The sequence below is a fragment of the Babylonia areolata genome, chromosome 5, assembly GCF_041734735.1.
Source record: "Babylonia areolata isolate BAREFJ2019XMU chromosome 5, ASM4173473v1, whole genome shotgun sequence".
Taxonomy (NCBI): domain Eukaryota; kingdom Metazoa; phylum Mollusca; class Gastropoda; order Neogastropoda; family Buccinidae; genus Babylonia; species Babylonia areolata.
This window is the reverse complement of record NC_134880.1, coordinates 36,966,480-36,988,718: the sequence shown is the minus strand read 5'-3', so window position 1 is coordinate 36,988,718 and position 22,239 is coordinate 36,966,480. Positions and strand designations below refer to the sequence as shown.

General features: G+C 41.1%; 1 protein-coding gene across 1 annotated transcript; it reads right to left on the bottom strand.

The window, feature by feature from the left end:
- Positions 1-2,863: 2,863 nt before the first annotated feature.
- LOC143282046 (NADH dehydrogenase [ubiquinone] iron-sulfur protein 4, mitochondrial-like) lies at positions 2,864-21,825 on the bottom strand. The gene is made up of 5 exons (XM_076587479.1): positions 21,671-21,825; positions 15,439-15,526; positions 11,865-12,040; positions 4,648-4,721; positions 2,864-3,603 (listed from the first exon to the last, which is right to left on the bottom strand). The coding sequence occupies exons 1-5, from the start codon at positions 21,736-21,738 to the stop codon at positions 3,500-3,502; spliced, it is 510 nt and encodes a 169-aa protein (XP_076443594.1). The 5' UTR covers positions 21,739-21,825; the 3' UTR covers positions 2,864-3,499.
- Between the last annotated feature and the right edge of the window lie 414 nt (positions 21,826-22,239).

Below are 22,239 nucleotides of genomic sequence, written 5' to 3'. Positions count from 1 at the left end.
ATCCGTTAGAAGTCTCCCAGAAAATCTCTTTCAATGAAAGCTTTTTTTTTCTTCTTTTTTTTTTTGTCGCTTTGTTTCAGTGATTTGGTAAGCAATAGAGTCTATGCACAGTGACAGTGCTTCCAAGAATTGACGTTTGGGAGATCAGTACTGGAAGATGATGACTGCTGTGGTCGTCTTGTAACTGTTCTTACTCCAAAGAAGATAGCATACCCGGGGTAAGGCTAATGGTTGCGAAGAATCCAAATATCACCTGTTATGAAATAAACAGTGCAGTGAAGATTTCAACGGGATGTATCATTTTAATGTTGGAAAACGTTTGTGTTGGGTACCTCTTGACCTGAATGATGAACAAAAGAAGGTAGGGGTTGACAGGTGACATCATGACCTGAATGATGAACAAAACAAGGTAGGGGTTGACTGGTGACAACATGACCTGAATGATGAACACAAGGTAGGGGTTGACTGGTGACAACATGACCTGAATGATGAACACAAGGTAGGGGTTGACTGGTGACAAGCGCACATTGGGTCTATAGTTGGTCAGGCATCCGCTTTCATTCTTCTTCTTTATATATATATTTTTTTATACTATCATTATTATTATTTATCATTATTATCATTATCTTTTCATGATGATGGTGGTGATTGTGAAACAAATGTGTTGTGTGGATCAGTATACACAATGTGTCATCTGGAAACTGGGATGCTGGAGGATCATGCTATCCAGAACTGAACGATGCTGCTGTGTCACACACACATACAAACACTCACACATAAACACACTCACAGTTACACACATACACAAACACACTCTCTCATGCAATACATTGGATGTTTGAGGCTGAGTTGGTATTTTGTCTCTAAGTAATACATTGGATGTTTGAGACTGTGTTGGCATTTTGTCTCTAATTTATACCTTGGGTGTTTGAGACTGTACTGACATTTTATCTCTAAGTAATACAATGGATGTTTTGAGACTGTGTTGACATTTTGTCTCTAAGTAATTCATTGGACGTTTGAGACTGCATTGGTATTCTGTCTCCGCGTAATGTCACGCATCGACACATCGGGAGTGTGAAACTCCCCTTAGCTGACATATTTTTTTCTGTAAGCTGCCAGGTAGGCAGCCAACGTGTTCGGCCCGAATCTCACGTGCGGAGCAACTCGCGTCAGTGAGTTGTGTTTTAGCTTAGTTTGTACATGCATCTGTTTGGCACTCCACTGCCAAATGCTATGAGAGTCACTTTCGACCAGGTGTTTCGGGGGTTTGATTTCCCCATGTCTTCTGTGGTGAAGCAGCAGGTTGTCGTTTGTCAGCGGGCGCTGCAACGACTGGAACACCAGTTCCATGTTTTTCACATAACCTGTCTTGAGGTGAGGGTGTGTGATGTTTTCCTTGGTCAGCTGGTCGTTTGGACTTGCAGGAATGGTGGTGGTGGAAGGAATGACAGAGGCTGTGAATGCATGTTTGTTTTGACATTTGCTGTAGCTGTTCATATTATTTTGTTATGATTAAGAGATGTCGTGAATATGTGTGTTCCTATCACTGTGGTTGTGTTCATGAGAAATATTAATAATAATGTTTATCATCTTGTGATACTTTTATTTACCTGTGTGCTAGCTGAATCGGTAGCGTAAGCAGCACTGACTTGAAGTTGTGTACCTTGTGAATGGAGAGAGTTACCACTTTTTACTATTTGTTGATCATTTCATCTCCTGGCCTCATTATTTGTTAATTTCCAATTGAAAAACCACTGAGGCAACCATGTGTTTGTTCTGTATTGTCCATGTGTTCTGTGTGGCTTGTTCAGGATTAAAGAGGCTATGCCAGTCTTGAATAAAAGCTAATTTGTGTCTGCACATTTCTTCTGTCTTTGCTGCTCTGTGCACATGTCAAATGATGGATATAAGGACAGGCCCGGCGCTTTATTTTAGAGGAAGTGTCTGTGTTTGTTCCAATGTACCCTTTATGTACCTGTGTGCTAGCTGAATCGGTAGCGTAAGCAGCACTGACTTGAAGTTGTGTACCTTGTGAATGGAGAGAGTTACCATTCTTTACTAATTGTGAATGCTTTAATTAATGTTTTAATTTCAAATGGACTTTGGTTGTTCCGACTGGTCCGGATAGCTAACAGACTTGTCATGTTTTTGTCATCGTTCATCCGTCTGTCTGTCATTCTGTCAGCCATTGCGCTACAAGTAATACATTGGATGTTTTGAGACTGTGTTGGTATTTTGTCTGTAAGGTGTACATTGCATGTTTTGTGACTGTTGGTATTTTGTCTCTAAGTAATACATTGGATGTTTGAGACTGTTGGTATTATGTCTGTAAGTAAGACACTGGATGTCTGAGACTGTGTTGGTATTGTCTTTAAGTAAGACATTGGTTGTTTCAGACTGTGTTGGTATTTTATCTCTAAGTAAGACAGTAGATGTTTCAGCCTGTGTTGGTATTTTGTCTCAAAGACATTGGATGTTTGAGACTGTGTTGGTATTTTGTCTCTAAGTAAGACACTGGATGTTTGAGACTGTGTTAGCATTTTGTCTATAAGTAAGACATCGGATGTTTCAGACTGTGTTGGTATTTTGTCTCTAGTAATGCATACAATGTTTGAGACTGTGTTGGTATTTTGTCATATATTCCTTCTATGGACTCTAGGAAATATACCTTGTCACTGGGTAAAATTATTTGAAAATTATTGTTTTGATAACTGAAAAAAAATGCTTAGGTATCTTTATATATTGTTAGACTGCAAATAATACACTGTGTGTGTGTGTGTGTGCGTGTGCATGTGTGTGTGTGAACGAGAGAGAGAGAGAGAGAGCACAATATACTTTCAACAGCCTTACAATCAAACAGTTTTCAGTTTTGCTCAAATTCTTAAACCGATTAACGCAGAGAAAAAACAAAACAACTAGGGGAGAGTACTGCGCATTTTACTATGGTTATGGACATTTCACTGTTACCTCCCCTACTTGTCTCTTGGCCATTCACATCATTGGGTGCTGGGTTCAATCCAGCATGAAAACATACACAAACTACAGGCTTGGTCTGTAACAAAGTCAGCCTCATTCACACAGCCCAATGTTTTCTGTGTGCCTCAACTATATCACTTTCCCCCTTTTATTTAAACACCCACACATGTTCTGCCTGAAGTCTGAAATACTACATTTGTTTTTAATTTCAATCAGAATGTTGTCTTTCACAAAGAAATATATGCAGCGACAGTAAAAGATCATCAAAACTGTATGTCAATAATTATGCAGGTAATATTTTGGTACCAAATCCTCACCGGAGGCCTGGAGCTATTTCAGAGCAAGAAGTTACACAACATTCTAAGTTACAAGACCAGCTTCTGCAGTAACGAAAGACTGTTCTCGTTTCTCAAGAATGCCATGGTCCACACATCAGTTTCTACATTCACCTGTTGATTACTTCTATTTGAAGGTAACAGTATCGCGCACACAAACAAAAAAAATGCTGGTATCAAACACATCACTTTGTTGTTCGCCTTGTTCTCTTATCCCAAGAGAAGTTGGCGCCATATGATTTCTTTTTGAAGCTCGTCTGCTTGGGCTCTTCAATGAAGAACTGCCAGCCTGAAAAATACCAAAATGATAACAATGATAATAATAATAATATCAAGAGGTAAAGCCTTCATGTCTCACATGCAAGTCCTGCTGATTAAACCCCCCCACACCCCACCCCCAATAAAGCCAAAAACATTACATACATACATGTGTGTGTCTGATTGTGCATGTGAGTGAGAGTGAGTAAGTGAGAGCAAGTGCATGAGTGCATGTATTTAAACAGCATGTGTGTGTGTGTGGTAGAGGTATGTGGATAAACAGACAGAAAACATATAGACAGACAGTGAGACATGTAGACAGAAAGATATGGGAAACAATGTCATACTCATAGAGATATCTGGATAAACAGACAGAAAACATATAGACAGACAATGAGACAGCAAACCGATAGGCCTAGTTTGCATCAGTTTGACATGGTACAGTATATGACACCAAAATGTGGATAAACAGACAGAAAACATATAGACAGACAATGAGACATGTAGACAGAAAAATATGGGAAATAATGTCATTGATAGACATGTGGATAAACAGATAGAAAACATTTAGACAGACAATGAGACGTACAGACAGACTGATATGTGAAACAACGTAACAGATCGAGACATGAGGAAAACCAAGAGAAAACATATAGACAGACAATGAGACGTACAGACAGACAGATATGGGAAACAATGTAACAGATAGAGACATGAGGAAAAACAATAAAAAACATATAGACAGACAATGAGACGTGCACACAGACAGATAGAAAACATATAGACAGACAATGAGACGTGCAGACAGACAGATATGGGAAACAATGTAACAGATAGAGACAAGAGGAAAACCAATAAAAAACATATAGACAGACAATGAGACGTGCACACAGACAGATAGAAAACATATAGACAGACAATGAGACGTGCAGACAGACAGATATGGGAAACAATGTCATAGACAGAGACATGTGGATAATCATACTGACAGACAATGAGATGTGAAGACAGATAGATAGAAAACATTTGGGAAATGGGACAGAAAGATATGGGAAACAATGACTAGGATGCTCACCGTTCTTTTCACAGAAAGCCATGGCATCTTCCTTGGAGGCAAAGGTCACTTCCATGTTGGACAGAGGATCCCCCCTGGAACCAGAGAAAGCAAATAATAATAATAATAATGGTATTTATATAGCACTGAATCTTGTGCAGAGACAAATCAAAGCGCTTTCGCACCAGTCATTCACACGCATGCATAACTCTAAAACTGGAGAAACTGAAGACAAGGAAGAGGCAGGGAAGGGAGGCTATTTTGGGAAGAGGTGGGTTTTAAGGCCAGACTTGAAAGAGCTGAGTGTGGAGACTTGACGAAGTGAAAGAGGAAGTCCATTCCAATTGCAAGGTCCAGAGACAGAGAAAGAACGGCGGCCAACAGTCGAGAGTTTGAATCTGGGTATGCGTAAACAGAGTGGATCCAAAGCTGATCATAGAGAGCAAGATGGAGTGTAGAGGTGAAGGCAGCCACAGGGATAGGAAGGAGCTGATATGTGAATACATTTATAATATAGAGTGCTGATCTTGTACTTTATTCTGTGTGAGACAGGGAGCAAGTAGAGATGTTGCAAAAGAGGAGTGATGTGCTCGGATCTTTTCTTTCTGAGGACAAGTTGGGCAGCAGAGTTTTGTATGCGCTGAAGGGACTGAATGGATGACGCAGGCAAACCAGACAATAGAGAGTTACAGTAGTCAAGACGAGAGAGAATGAGAGAAATGACAAGTCTAGATGTTGCGTCAATGGACAGATATTTCCGGATGGAACTGATGCACCGCATCAGTAAACAACTATGAACATCCTACAAGGGATGAAGTTTGAAAATCCAGAATCAAAAACAATACACATATATTTTTTGCATCCAGGTCAGTTTAACTCAAACCGGATGAATAGTTCTCTCCCTTGCTTTTCCCAACCGATGACCCACTTGTTAGGGTTAGGAAAAAAATCACAAAAAATACAAAACACAAAGTAACTAAATGAAACTCACTGTACTTGACCCACTGACCCCTCTTTTCACGTCATGTGAACGCCCACCCCACTCCCTCTTCACTGCTCTCAGAAGCTGAATTACTATCAGTACCTTCTTGCTGGTAGCTTTCTTCACTGCAGATACTTTATTCAACGTCTTCATCATCCTTGTCAATGTCAAAACCTTCAATTTGAAGCATTTCAATCATTTCAGCAGTGGTAAAAGCCGCTGTCGTGATCTAGTTTGCTAAAAATTTTTCCACTTTTATCACCTCTGACGCCAATTTTGATACGTATGCAGATTAGCTTGTCGTGTGGGGTCCTGAACTCCCTGGCTCGCTGTGGAGTGTATAGTGTATCATGAAGAAACTTTCCATTCGACCCTTGACACGTTCGCAATGCCCGGTGTAACTGCGACTGTTATGCTACCCCATGAGGAAAACATGGAAAAAATTTTTAATTGTCCAGAACGCTACCTTATGTCAGAAACATTATAGCGTTCCATCGTCTGGAGTGAGTTAACTTTTTGTTTTTGGTAAGAAAAAAAGTATTGCTTTATATGTCAAACTGCATTGTTTCATATTGTAACATACTGTTATGTTTCTGGCAGAGATTTTGCAAGCACAACTCACCACAGTTTTTTACTTTTCACTTGAATGATGTTTAACCATTCTAAAAACCAAACTGTTCATAACATTAGTCATAATGTGTATGCATGATAGACGTGTCAGATGATGACGATGACTATCAGAACAGCAGAAGAGGCAACTGCTGTCCCAACTATCACCTTTTTTTTTTTTTATCACAGTGGAGGGTGTCTTGTCCAAGTTACATTCCAAATCTCTTGTCCAAGAGGACTTTAGGGCAGTCAACGTTGAGGATGGTACTCAAAGGCCAACCAGCCACTAAAGCTGCAGCACTAAGAGCCAGTGTAGTTTTGCCTCCTAGTTTGAGGGCTATAGTCCTTAACAAAAGACTAAGCTGTAAATGAATTCCCATCACAGTGGAGAAACCACTGATCATATACATGATAGCTCTCACTCTGCTGTTGGCTCAATTGTAAGCTCATGTTAAGTCTGTGATACAAGCCCAGCGTAGTGACCTGTGAACTGCCAGCAGATCCAGGGGTCCAAGTGACAAGACTCAAATCATTTCCCTCACTCTGTCACAATAACATTTACCACTTCATCAAGAACCCCCCCACCCCACCCCACCCCCCAAAAAAATGATGATATCAATTTTACAGTCCCCACAGATGTGACCAAACAAAACTGCACACTTTTCCAAACCTCTTCAAGACCAGGCTGTAATGTTCCATACCAAACACAAAGCCATACTGAATAAAAAAATAAATAAATAAACATACTGCTACATCACAGATGACAGAGATCAGCAGATATCATAGTAACAGTATTCAAGTTTCATGACAGTTTTTTTTTGTTTTGTTTTTTCCTTGAATGGTGCTGGTGTTTCTGTTGAATGGCACTGATGTCTGTTGAACTGCACTGGTCAAAAGTTCTAGCAATTTCCAAGACTTCTCCAGAAGCTGAAGGGCAAAACATATTTTTCCTGACTTCAGCCCTGGAAATGGTTCCATCATTTTTTAATGACTTCTATGCTACTACAAACGCTAATATGGAATTTGTATGTAAAGTCCCAGCTTTTTTATGAAAGTCCCAGACCTAACATCCATATTTCCTGCCATAGTCATAGTGAGAACTGCGACAGACAAACCTGGTGCAACAGGCCAGATCTTACCCTGGCCAGATCTTACCCCTGTAAGAACTGGCCAAGGCCAGAGTTTACCCCCATAAGAACTGGCCTAGGCCAGAGTTTATCCCCGTAAGAACTGGCCTGGGCTACATCTTACCCGGGATAATGTTTGGCCTAGGCCAGTTTATATCCCCTGGGCCATTTCTTACCCCCTCTCCTTTTCTCTGAAATACATTGATATTTGAAGAGTGCCAAGATTAAACAACATTAGAATGAAGAGTATGTGAACTGCGAGGAATATATTTCACACAATAGTTATTACCAATGGGCTTTATTCAAAACTGGAAAGTTATCAGTGAACTTATTGCTTGGATAAAACTGTTGTCTTATTTGCAATTCAATTTTTCGATATGGAACACCTATTTTAATTGATATTATCTTTGAACATGAAGTTCGTTCCTAAAGACGTTCAGTCGTTCTGATGTACAGTGACTGCTTTTGATGAATTATGCTTAGTAATCTTGAGTTGGAAATAGAAAGAGGGAGACATAGTGGCACACCACCAGAGTTTGCAAGGTTTGTAATATGGCTGTGATTGGGGATGAGTTCTCTCTTATAATGGAATGCACAAAGTATAATGACTTCCGTGACAGCGTGTGCATGAAAAAAATATTTGTCTCCGAAGTCGGTTTTCATTTTTGTTTCTTTGTTTGTTTTTTGTTTCATAGAAAGCAGATGGAATTTGTTAACTATAAGTACGTTTATCAAATTTGCACATTCAAATGCTAATTGTTATTTGAAACATATTTGTGTTTTCTTATTAAGTTATAGTGTTGAGTATTTGAATGTCTTCTTTTGGGCATAAAAGTACCATCTGATAGCAGACCTCCATAAGCAATTGGGGTGAAAGGATGAATAAAACTTTAAACGATATATTTTTTTTTTAAGATAATGAACAGGGAAGAAAGAAGAAACTGAGAAGAGAAACAAGAAAGAAAAAGAAGGTATTGAAGAAAGGTATCTCCACTAAAATATCAAAGAGCAAGAACAGAGACAAAGAAAACACACACACACACACACACACACACACACACACACACACACAAAAGTTGTGTCTATAAACCTTTCATTCACAGTTTTCATGACATCTGATTCCGATTCACACACACACACACTCCCTTTATTGTTGCATCTATAAACCTTTCATTCACGGTTTTCATGACCACTGATTATGATTCTGAATCTGATTCTGATCCACACACACACACACTCACTCACTCACTTACTCACACACACGCGCGCACGCTCACCATGATTGTTTAGTGGTTTATTTTGCAGATAATTCGAGGGGTCAGTTTTATGTTCCCCTAAGTCTATGTTCCCCAGAATTTTCCTTCAGCCAGCTACAAGTTCTTACATGACTATATTCCCCCATGTCTATGTTCCCACGGGTCTATGTTCCCCTAAATTTACGTTTTCTGGGTCTTTGTTCCCCCAGGTCTTTGTTCTCTGTCTATATTCCCCTAGATCGATCATCCCCCAAAAACGTTTTTGGTAGGTCTATGTTCACCCAGGTCTATACTGCTCCAGGTCTATACTGCTCCAGGTCTATGTTCCTCCAGGTCTGTATACCCCTGAAGTCTGTATTCCCCTAAACATGTGTTTGTTTAATCATACATACACTTTTGGGTGCTTGTCAGCAGCGGTCAGCAATAGTCAATGGTCAGCAGTCAGTAGTGGTTAGCGGTGCTCAGTGGTGGTCAGTGGTCCATAGTGGTCGGTGGTGGTCACCAGTCAGTGGTGGACAGTGGTGGTCTATGGCGGTCAGCAGTGGTCAGTCATGCTCACTGGTAGTCAGTAGTATGTAGTGGTCAATGGTCATCACCAGCGGTCAGTGATTTGCAGTGGTCAGTGGTGGTCAGCAGTAGTCAGTAATTGTCCGCGGTTAATGGTGGTCAACGGTGGTCAGGAGTGGTCCATATATAGTGGTCAGTGGTGGTCAATAGTGCTCTGTGATTGTGGTCAGTGGTGGTCAGCAGTAGTCAGTGGTAGTCAGCGGTCAGCAGTGGACAGTAATAGGCAACGGTGGTTATTAGTGGACAGTGATGTCAGTGGTTAGCAGAAGTCAATGGTCAGTGGTGGTCAGCAGTGGTCAGTGCTGGGCAGCGGTGGTCAGTTGTCAGAGGTGGTCAGTGATCAGAACTGGTTAGCGGTCAGAAGCGGTCAGCAGTGGTCAGTAGTGGTCAGAGGTCAATAGTCATAAGTGGTTAGTATATAGTGGTCAGTGGTTGGTTCTGGTCGGTCAGTGGTTAGCGGTTGTAAGTGATCAGTAGTGCTAATAGTCAGTGGTGGTCAATGGTGGTCAGCTGTCAGTAGTGGTCAGTTTTGCTCAGCAGTGGTCAGTGGCGGTCAGCATTAGTCAATGGTCATCAGTGGTCAATGGATGTCACCAGTGGTCAGTGGTCAATAATGGTTAGTGGTCAGTATATGGTGGCCAGCGGTGGTCAGTAGTGGTCAATGGTTAGCGGTGATCAACAGTAGTCAGTGGTCAGTGGTGGGCAGCAGTGGATAGCGGTCAGCAGTGGTCAGTAGTAGTCAGTGGACTGTAGTGGTCAGTAGTGGTAAGCGGTGGTCACTGGGTAGTGGTTGTCAGTGACCAGCAGTGGTCAGTTTGCAGTTAATAAAATCAAAAACAAAAAACTAGGACGTCTTGATAATGCACAAATGTGACAAAACAACGCAATCTGAAGAATTTGATGTAGAGGTCAGCAGTGGCAAGTAATGGTCAATAATGGCCAACAGTATAGTGAAATCCTGTTAAAACGTTGCAATATTGCATACAATGTGATGCAAGCTGAACTCTGATAGTGGTCAGTAGTGGTCATACAGTGGTCAAACATCTTCAAAGACATAATGTACAAATGCGACAACATAATGCAGTCTGAGCACTCTTGAACTGTGGTCAACCATGGTCAGCTGTGGGGGAACATAGATCTGGGGGAACTTAGACCTTGGGGAATATAGACCTGGGAGAACTTAGACCTGGGGAAACATAGACATGCTCCCCTGCACAACTTGCCAACTAGGTCACTGTTAACCTCTCTGATGTTGTCTAAAAGTGAGCATGATGTGAGCGGGCATGGCATGGCACGTGAAGGACATTACAAGTATGTCTGTGGGTGGGTGGGGGTGGTGGTGTGTGTGTGTTTGTCTGTGTGTGTGAACATAGACGCTAGCGTCAAAAACAGGACTGCTTAAGTCAGCGCCGCCTTTGTAAGACCCCGTGAGAACATCTGGGTACGGAGACAACTCAGCTCTACCACTAAGCTGAAGGTCTACTGTGCAGTGGTCCTTACCACCCTTCTTTACGCCAGCGAGACCTGGACTGTCTACAGCAGGCAGGCCAAACAGCTCAACCTGAGCTGTCTCTGCAGACTCCTCCACATCAGGTGGCAGGACAAAGACCCCGACACGGAAGTCCTGGAACGAGCTGGCCTCTGCAGCGTCTAAGCCCTTCTGCAGAATGTCCAAACCAAGTGGGCTGGACATGTGGTGAGAATGTCAGACAGCCGACTGTCTAATCAGCTGCTGTGTCAGGGCAAGCGCTCAGTTGGAGGACAGAAGAAAGCTACCAAGACTGCCTCAAAGCATCCCTCAAAGTCCTGGGCGTCAACATCAACACTTGGGAGACACTTGCTCTGGACCGTCCAGCTTGGCACAGCATAATCACCACAAAAGCCTGTGCAGCTGAAGCCAGGTGCATCACCGAGGTGCAACGGAAGCGTGCTGTGTGCAAGGCCCGAGCAGCATCCACTGCCACAGCAGCACCCACTCACTTGTGTCCCACATGTGGGCGAGACTTCAGGGCCCGGATTGGCCTCACCAGTCACCTCTGGACCCACAGCCACACACACACACACACACACACACACACACACATCTTCCATCTGACTCTTGAAGCCATGGTCATCTTCGAATCCGAAGGATGAACATCATCACATCACGTTTTTGACGAACATCATCACATCACTTTTTTGCATTCATTGCAAAGTGGCTTGAACGTTGGAAGGAGTTATATACATTCCCTTTATCATTATTATCATTGTTGTTGTTGTTGCTGCTGCTGCTGATGTTGATGATGATGTTGTTGTTAATATTGTTATTATAATCATAATCATCACCATCATCATTATCATCATGTGTTTTATGTGTAAATGTGATACAGACTGGTTGGGTGAGTGAAGTGTACACAGGGGGTATATTCCAGCCAGGGGGGAATAAGAAATGGCCTAGGCTGGTTCTTACCCGGGATAAGAAGTAGCCAAGGCTACTTCTTGCCCGGGGTAAGAACCAGCCAGGGATAAGATCTGGTCTGTTACACCGGTCGTGGCTGGGTATGAAGGAGTTGGAATGAGCGGCAATGAAGAAATGCCACTGAAATAGTGCAGATGATGGGGCAGCAAGACAAATATTATCTATAAATGAAAAAAATGAATAGATGAATAAATAATTAGACAATATAGTATAAACAAACAAATAAAGTCCCAGCTTACGTGGACGTCCAGCCCATGAGGGGGTTCTCCCAGCGTTCTCGCACGTCAAACTCAATCTTCCAGCGCCGCATGCCATAGGTGCCAGACTGCATGGCGCTGCGAGCAGGAACGAAGATGCGGACTGTGCGCGTTTTGGTGTGCTCTTCTGGCACTCCCGTCAGACAGGAAATGTCCACCTGTGGACGTCAGTCAGTGTAAACATCTCACTTCCATCTATCTTCTTCTGAAGTGTTAGCACTCCCGTCAGACAGGAAATGTCCACCTGTGAACCGTCAGTCACAGTGTAAAACATCTCACTTCCATCTATCTTCTGAAATGTTAGCACTCCTGTCAGACAGGAAATGTCCACCTGTGGGCCGTTAGTCAGTGTAAACATCTCACTTCCATCTATCTTCTTCTGAAGTGTTAGCACTCCTGTCAGACAGGAAATGTCCACCTGTGGACCGTCAGTCACAGTGTAAACATCTCACTTCCATCTGTCTTCTTCTGAAGTGTTAGCACTCCTGTCACACAGGAAATGTCCACCTGTGGACCGTCAGTCAGTGTAAACATCTCACTTCCATCTTATCTTCTTCTGAAGTGTTAGCACTCCTGTCACACAGGAAATGTCCACCTGTGGACCGTCAGTCACAGTGTAAACATCTCACTTCCATCTGTCTTATTCTCTGACTTACCTTCTTCTGACTCTGGACCCCTGTGCTAAGCACGAAGAGCAAATTATAAATGCCTATTATCATTAGAAGTAGTATCGGCAGTATTTGTTGTAGTAGCAGCAGTAGTAGTGGTTGCTGTTGTGGTGCGTGTGTGTGTGTGTGTGTGTGTGTATCGATAGATTATATATATATATATATATATATATATATATATATATATATATATATATACAGAGAGAGAGAGAGAGAGAGAAGACAAAATTTTTTTTAATGTCCATTCAGCGATTCAACTCCCTTCAGACAAGGGGGCAAGAAACCACACACATTCTTGTGAACACTTCAAGTAATTTGCATGGTCATTTGAACTATAAACACCGACGTGCACACACGCTTTCAGGCAGAAACAAATTCATTCACACACACTCACTCTTGCGCAAGGTCGCAACCATCCCTGTCTAAACCCCCCTCACCCCCAGTCCCCCCACCCCCACCCTAGATTGTCACACACACACACCTCACTCACACATCCCACATACCCACCCATCTTCCTCACCCACAATCACACACGTGCACGCGCGCCAACAGAGGATCATCTTGAGACAAATTTCTAGAACGTTAAATGCTGTCACAATTAATAATTGTAAATCATATTTTTTATATTTTTGTGGGTTTGGATGAATCCTAACAACTTGTGGACAGAACACTTTCAGTGATACTAACTACACTATCAACATGTTTACACTTTACTGCATATAAATATTCTAAAGTGGACACTGAATTAACTGGAATGAACATAAAAGAAAAACTGATCGTTTCTTTCAGGCCGTTGTTGACTGGTTGTGCAGATCTAGAGATCTGCCATGTGTTGTGATGTGCTACAAGGAGATGGCAATGTCTCCTTTACAGCCAAAATAAAAGAATAATTGGGTTATAACACACAAAAAAACATGATTTAAATGGCGTTATTATGTCCACTACAATCACATCTATTTACCGCACGAAGAAGAAAAGTCAGCATAGATTTAAGTTTTAAATTTAGTCATTTGACGTCAGATGTGCTGCAGCCTTGGGGTCTGCTTGCATCGGAACTGAACTTGTGTGGTTCAATCCTGCTCGCATGCTTTTATTTTTTTTTTCTCCCAAGCTTATTTTATATATCATATTTAATACAGATAACTTTTTAATGATTTTTTAAATCTTTTTTTCCCCTCATGATTCCTTTACTGGATAAAGTGCAAAGCGCAAGTGAGTCTTGAAGGCTTTGCAGCCTGTTAATTAACACATGAGAGAGAGAGAGAGAGAGAGAGAGAGAGAGAGAGAGAGAGATTTCTATATTGTACCATACATCTAAATTTATATATATATTCATATTTTTTGTTTGTTTGTTGTTGTCTTTTTGTTTTATATTTTTTATATTCTAATATTCTTTTCATCATTATCACCATCACTGTCTTTTTCTCTCCAGTCTCATCAGCCCCATACAGCACGCAGGTAAATATACAAATGTACATGTATGTCAACACATACACTCACACACACATGCATGAAAAGATCTACTATCAGTATCATGTTATCAATCTATTCTTTTCTGATGTCAAATTTGAATCCATTCTATGGGTCTGGTGTAAGATTTGATCCAAAAGTTATGCATTTCCTAAGCACAAAACATGATTACAAAACATACAGGATCTTTGCTGTCTGACAATGTTCGCAGTTAAACATCACTGCAGTTGTTGGAAACACACACACTTTAAATTATACTCCTTTTTTCTGTCAAACACATACATCATGTTTTTCTTCTTTCTGAAGAATGTGAACAACCACTAGTTTTTCTTTGGTAGGTATCAATATAGTATGGCAGTACAGCTGACAGAGTTACTATGAAACAGACACTGAAACAAACTGTATAACTCACTACACATCTACTTGAAAGAAAAACAATGCCTAACATAAATTCATAATACAATATTTCAAAACAAAAACAAAAAAATAAAATAAAATAAATAAATACAGATTAGTTTCATTTAAAACCTAGGGATAGGTCAGCAGTATTTCGTTGAAAGTGTTTGATGGTTGAAATTTTTTTTAACTATCATATGATGATTCTCATCAATCTCAGCATAAAAAGAGGGGTGAGAAATGGTAATGACAAACATTTAAGACAGTCAAAAGATAAAATGGCAGGCCCACACAAAAGATTTTCTCATGAAGCTGCTACTCCATCAAATATATTTTGTTCAGAAGTAGATTTCTTTAACGCTTGCACACAAAAATTTACATCAATTTATGTCCCTCTGAACTCATTGTACTCCACACCTACATGCTTGCTACAACTCCCCTGGACCAGGACAACATGAGACCACTGCAGAAAAAAAACAGGGTGGTTCACTAAAACAGCGAAAATCTATGGAGAATTGTTGATTTAATTGGTCAAACAAAGCTTCGTTTTCATGCTTCCAGATTCCGTAATTGTTTCAGTGTAGAATGTCAACTGTACCAAGCAAGAATGAACGAAATTAGAATAGTGTGTTGGTACGAGAATACTCTTGCCTGGTCCACAGGGGAAGTAATCATGGTACCAGTTAACTCGTTCCCGGAGTACTCTGAGTGGAATGACTTAAACAATCTTTGAAATAGCAAGACTTTTAAACACACATGCACACATACACACACACAAACACACTCAACACACAGAATCTAAGTTACTCAGGCATACATCACACTGATACTCACACTCAGTTAAACAATCATTCAATGAATTGTGTTTATCAAAAAAGGACTGGATCACAGATATTTAAATAAACATTAGATAAATCAAAAACTTTGCAAGAAATTTCTATTTAATTTATCCATCCTCCACAAAACATTAAAAAAATAAATAAATAAAATAAAAAAATTAAAAAAATTAAAAACTGGTCAACCTTGTCCTCTGCGGTTATAGTGGTAACTTCTGCAGCATCTGGCTGAGCACTAACACAGCTTCCTGACGATGAGGCAGCTGCATACGATCTGGAGAACACAAACAAAAACATATTATATAATTATGTCTTTGAACAAAAAAAAGGAAAGAAAAGAAAAAGAAAAATCTAGCAGTTCTTGCTGATAACCACCACAAACGCCGATGCAGGCATCTGTATTAAAGTTCTGGGGCCGGTTGCATGACAGGCAGTCAGGTAGCGCAGCCTAACTACCAGCAAAACCGTTAACTAACAGATAGTAAGCTGTCAGCTGAAGTGCGCCACTAACTGCGTAGCACATCTTGAAATAAACTGACAGCTAGTTACCTTCAAGGTAGTGCTGTTCGCAGGCAGCAAAGCCATTGGTTATAAACAGATTAGGGCATTCCCTTTTACCCCCCATCTAATTCATTGGAACAGACATGCAGTGACAGTTTCTGATACTGTTCTGCTCATTCGCACAACATGAACATGGCCTCAACATGAGATTCCAAGCATGTTTGGAAGAGAAATGTTACATCAGCAGATATTTTAGATTTATCGTGGAAAGAAATTTTACAATGTACATTCAAAAGCACACTGGAAAAACAAGGAAAAGCAGAAGGCGTGGTCAGAGGTGACAGCAGCAGTGAATGCTGCAGGCCCTGTTGAACGTTCAGTCACAGTTGTAAAAGAAAAATGGTCTAAATTCGCATCAGACGCCGCCAGACCACAGCTACAAGCAAGCCAACCCCCACCAACAGGCTCTGGAAAATACATGAACGTCATATAAACAAGGTTGCACGATCTTCTATTTTTAGAAAGAATCTGTTTTTGAGACTTTAGTCTAGATAGGAGGAGTTTGTATTATACTCCATGTTTGGTGTTAAATATACTTACCATGTCAAACTGATGCAAACTAGGCCTATTGGTTTGCTCTGCTTGGCCAAATTTCGCGCGGCTAACAGTGAAAAGACGGGCCCACCCGCTCTCAGCCAATCAAACGCCTCTAAAAACTATAAGCGCTTAATCATTCCTTTGGCCAAGGCTCTCCACGCCATTGCACTTTCAGCGAGACACTGAGCAGGAAAAACCAACTTCTTGGCAGATGCTCTTAGCAGGTCCAAGAGTGTCATACGCACAGAGTGCACCCTGGACAAGGACAGCCTTCAGGGGGTGTGGGAACAGTGGTTTCGGCCGATGGTGGACCTTGTTCAACAAGAGACTTCCCACTTCCGTCTCTTCGGTTGCCGACCCAGAAGCGTGGGCAGTGGATGCTCTCTCTCTAGATTGGAGCAGCCTCGCTCGGGCACTAGCAGACACAGCTACCAGCCTTCACTTCAGTACTGTGCTAGCGCGGCGTGATGCCATTTTCAGCCTCTCTAACATTCCTGTGGAGGAGAGGGCTGCCCTGCGGTCCATCCCAGCACAGCAGCACTCCCTCTTCGGCCAGTTCCCGCCCCATTTTGTCAGCCACAGGGCAGAGACAAACAGGGAGGTGGCCTCATATTTGGCCCACACCTCTCATGGGCTCCAGGGTTCTATGCCATTGAAGAGACCGGCCACCAGGGCCCCTCCATATACCACGCCGCCTGTCAAGGCAGCGTGTGCTGAATCAGGGGCAGAGGAATAAACCACCTTATGTTTCTTTAACTCCGTCTTTCTTTTCTGTCTGGCTCTTGAGCCTGACAGTTCTCCTGCGCCTAGCGCCTGTCAGTGTCAGTGTGTTTGTGGCATTAGGCCGGACAGTTGTTTATGGAGAGTTCAAGTCTACCTTGAACTGGTGAGAGAGCTGAATGGGGATGGTGGGTGGAGGGTAGCGATCATACTACTTTATTTTCATGCACAGTGTCAGGCTCACACAGTGGGGGTGAGTTGGAAGGGATGGGAGAAGAGGGAAACTAGTGATACCGATGAAGTAATCACAAAATCCCACCCTCATCACTAAACACAATCGCACACACGGCGCAAGGGAAGAAATGAGAATGGACAGAAATTTATATATATTTTTATTTCACTGATCAATGTTCCCCGGTCCTCCACCTACAATTTGAACTTGATTCAAGTAACTGTATATTTAAGTCTTGGATGATCCACCATTCCCATAGGATCTCTCTCTCTCTCTCTCTCTCACTCTGACACACACAGAGTAACACACACACACACATGCACGCACCCATGCATACACATACACACACACCACACAACATAGCAGATCTATTCATAACAATTGTCTGCAGAGAGTGACTGGAAGTGGATCCAGTGTTCTTATTGCAAAACATGACAGTTTTCAGTCATTAAGTCCAGCTGATATACCAGCACCAGCAGCATCTTTATGGATAACAGCAGACGATGAAGACCACCTTCACAAGTCAGAACCTGTTCCAGTGGTGCCTGGGCCTTCTTCCTGGATCTGTGAGTGTGACACACTGTCAGTGTCATCAACGCCAAGTTCAGCATGTAGCAGCATCACAGAAACACCAGTAACTGCTGGCGTGTCTGGCCTGGCACCAGGTAGAAAGGTTTCCCACAGGAGGGGAATGCCTGCAGCAAAAGGCACTTAAATTTAGCTTGTCTATGACAAATATCTTGGTTGTTTCTACTGAAGTAAAGGAATATATGAAAAGAAAGCTTGAATGTGATGTTTCTGATGCTGAACTGAAATAGCAAGAAAGAGAAAGGAAGAACTTAAAAAAAAGCAGTATGCCAGAACTGCCCTGGAAGTGAAAGAAATGGAAAAAGAGAAACTTGTCAGTGTCAATGTATACTCTTTGAAGTAAATACCACTTCACTGATTTTGATGAAAAAAAAAGAGAAACTGCAGGAAGAGATGAAACAAACAGCTGAAATCAGAAGCAGAAAAGAAAAAGCTGACACTGAAAACTCAGCGCTGGGGAGGCTTCAAAGTAGACAGGTTTGCACACACCACACTATAAATAAGGTGACAACTGCCTGATGGTAGTGAGAATAATGGACATGCACATTAATACATTTAACACACACACACACACACACACACACCACAAATAGGGTTGCCAAATGTCAGCAGTTTGTGAGACTGATGTACATATATATATACACAAGTGCACAGTATACACAGACATAAACACACATTCACACACACTGATTCAACCAATTTACTGCCAGGCATACACACACACACACACACACACACACACACACACACAGTGACTGACTGACTGACTGATTTACTGAGACAATTTATCGTCAGATTAACCTTAGTTTGAACAACACCCAACACACGCACACACACACACAGACACGCACACACACACACACTGACTGACTGAGACTGTTGTCAAATTAACCTAAATTTAGCTGTTACACACTCTCTCTCTCTCTCTCTCTTTCTTTCTCCAACCTTCTGTTTGTGAGTAAAGTTGGTGATGGTTTATTTGTTAATTCCAAATTAAATGAAAAAGGTGTTGAGTTCATACCTTTGATTTTTTGTTCTTTCAGTATTGAATCTTCTCCTTTCCCCTTGTGCTGTTTATTGGTGAATTTGAAGGCAGTCTAGTCACAAATTAGAAATAGAAGAAAAAAAGTGTCAATGCCTTTGATTGACTGCCTTATTTCAATATTAAGAATACATAAACACAAATATTTCTTTTTCAACCCTGTGTTGATGATTATTAGTGAATTTGGTGATACAAATGGAAACAAAATATTATTACACTTGATTGTAATATGTATACATGTAAATATTCAATTTAGTTAATATTATCATTAATTTCTCACAGATAACTTTGGGGTGTGGCATGTATATAAGTAATTGCACTGTACACATACAAAACATATGACACCCAGAGCATAAAAAAGTGCCAAACATATAAAACTACCCCCCACCCCCTCCCCTCCCCATACTCTGTAGTTTAAAAAAAATCCTACAGTAAATTGCTTATCATTCATAGAATGTTCAATCAAAAATACACATATGACAGACATCACATATATTATATATCTTTTCATAAAGTCTGTGTTGCTTGTTAGTAAATTTGGTCATGGTTCTGTCATAAATTAAAAGGGAAAGAAGTGTTAATGTTTTGTTCAATACATTGAGTATATTTTTATCTTCCACTTTGTCGTTTTTTTTATAAAATTTATTATTATTTTTTTTTTAATGAGTAAGTTTGGTGATGATGTGATGGTTTAGTCATTAATTATAGATAGCAGAAATGAGTATTAATACCTTTGATCAAAAGTATCATTTCAATATTGAGATTATATAATATGAATATCAGATACTATGTGGTGTGTGTGTGTGTGTGTGTGTGTGTGTGTGTGTTAGAACTCACCTTCATTAAGTCAGATTCAGTTGAAAATATCCTTTCGAACAGCCAGTGTTCATTGTGAAATGGTGCCTGAATCTGTACTTCTGCTCCATCAACACATCCCAACACATTCAGCAAAACCGGGGGTGACTGACATTCATGAACGCATGCTTCTGTCGGGTCGCCTACTCTCGACTTGGAAAACAAATGTGTTGTCTTGCTCTCAAGCACAACACATCCGTCACATGGTGAACTGCTGTTCTCGATTCAGTTCACATGTCCACTGTGTCCTCTATCAGTGATGTTTTGGAAATTTTCCGTCGCATAAAAACATAATGCAAGCAAGTCGGTATACTTGCATCCCACATCCGGCGACATGGAGCCCTTTCTGTTGTAGTGGAACACCAAATCATTTCTTACAAAGTTCACACTTTCTGCTTGTCGAATATGGAAACGTTGATAAATTTCATTATTGTCATAATGATCATAAAAGATCGAAATGTTCTCTGTTCAAACGCTCTCTCTGTAGACGTCGCTGTCAGAAAATTTCAAGTGGTGAATTGACACTGCCACCATTGTCTGGCTTTCGCTGTCCGCTACGAGATTTAGAGCTGCTCCGCAAACCTCTAAAGTTTCACCACTAAACTGACTGACAGGTACTGAGGTAGTGAAAACTGAGCTTGTACATTGCAAATTAAGTTAGCTTGCTGCAAAACGACCAATTTTAGCAGTAGGTTAGGGTTTTACCGGACAGGTAACCGCTAACGGCATGTTGTGCAAACACTGAAACAGGACCTGTTCTATTGGTTTGAAGGCTACACTTCAAGGAATTCACATAAAAACAGTTCCTTCCCCCAATAATATCCAGGTTTGGGCTTTGATTCGATCTAAGCTTAAACAGTTTGAAGTTTCGGTTTATTAAGGATGGTCAGTTTCCAATTCTTCCAGTTAACAGACAAATTTTAAACTGATCAACAGTGTTATTGCACAAGGAAAATGCAACTGTTATAACTGATTCATTTGCCATTATTTATTCACTCTGTGTGTGTGTGTGTGTGTGTGTGTGTGTGTGTGCACGCATGCATGGAATGTGCTGGTCCTAATGTAGAGTTCAGACACTAGTTTCTTTACTTTGTATATGATAGGATAATTCAAGTGTGTTTTTTGATTAACATGCATACTGCCATCTGTGTATCACTGAGTCATGTGTGTGAATGTGTTCTTCTATGCTGTGGCTTGCTCATGCTGTCATTCAGACATGTGCAATATTTTTGACAATATGCTGTATTTATCAGCAACTTCTTTTCTTTCTTTTTAAAAAAAAAAAATGCTTTTTTGCTTCCACATGTTTTTTTTCTTGTTGTTTTTGCCATGCAGTGTGTATATATGTATTTATTTTACAGTCATGTGTGTGTGTGTGTCATTGTGTGTGTGTGTGTGTGTGTGTGTGTGTGTGTGTGCCACTCTGTGCGTGTGTGTGTGTGTGTGTGAGAGAGAGAGAGAGAGAGAGAGAGAGAGAGAGAGAGAGTGTGTGTGTGTGTGTGTGTGTGTGTGTGTGTGTGTGTGTGTCCCCTATCCTTTCCTAATCAGTCATTCACTCACTGTGACCGTGACTTGACAGTGTTTACATCAGTGCCTCCGTGCTCCAATCAACATCAAGCATCCCCGCCAGTATACCAATCTAGCTGTAACTCTAAGAAAAATAAACACTATTTTTTACTCTGACACACATAATTTGATTTTCATTTTCCAGAGCTCTCAAATCTCAGCATTGGCAGCAGACGACCGTTTCAACGACGCAAAGGGTAGGTCACTTAAAATGTTGAGGTAAGCAACATTACTATGGAACATTACAATGCGGCATTTCAAGTGCATTGAGTATGCAAATGATGCTGGAGGTTCCTGGCTGGAAAGGTATACTGTACCTAGTAAATCCTTGGCGTATGGAGTTTGTGAGCTGACCGAAGAGTCTGCGCGTCAAGGTGGTCGCCATTTTGTTCACCTCCAAGTTTCAGGGGGGGTCACCACAGTGTACGTCACCTCTATGGTTATGTCCCTTCTAGTACAACTGCACCACTGACCCTAAGTGAGCGCCGCATTTTTCCAGAAGCAGTTACTTTGATTTGAGTTTAATCTTGACAACATTGCGACTGATGTACATTTGTACTGTGTACTCGCGGCTTGAGGAAAGACACATGTTCTGGCGAAAGAGGACAGAAATTCATAAACGGTTTACATGATGCATTCTTGACTCAAGTAGTAAAGCAAACAAGACAAAGGGGACAAAAAGCAAATATACTGGATTTGGTCATAGTTAATGATGAAGACACGATATCAGATATAGAACATCTAGCCCCTATAGGTAAAAGTGACCATGAAGTGCTTATGTTCTCTCTGTACTTAGGTGATGACCAGGAATGCGAAGAACCCAAGCAATCATATAACTTTAAACAAATGAGAGAAGAAACAAAGATGACAGACTGGCAAAAACTAA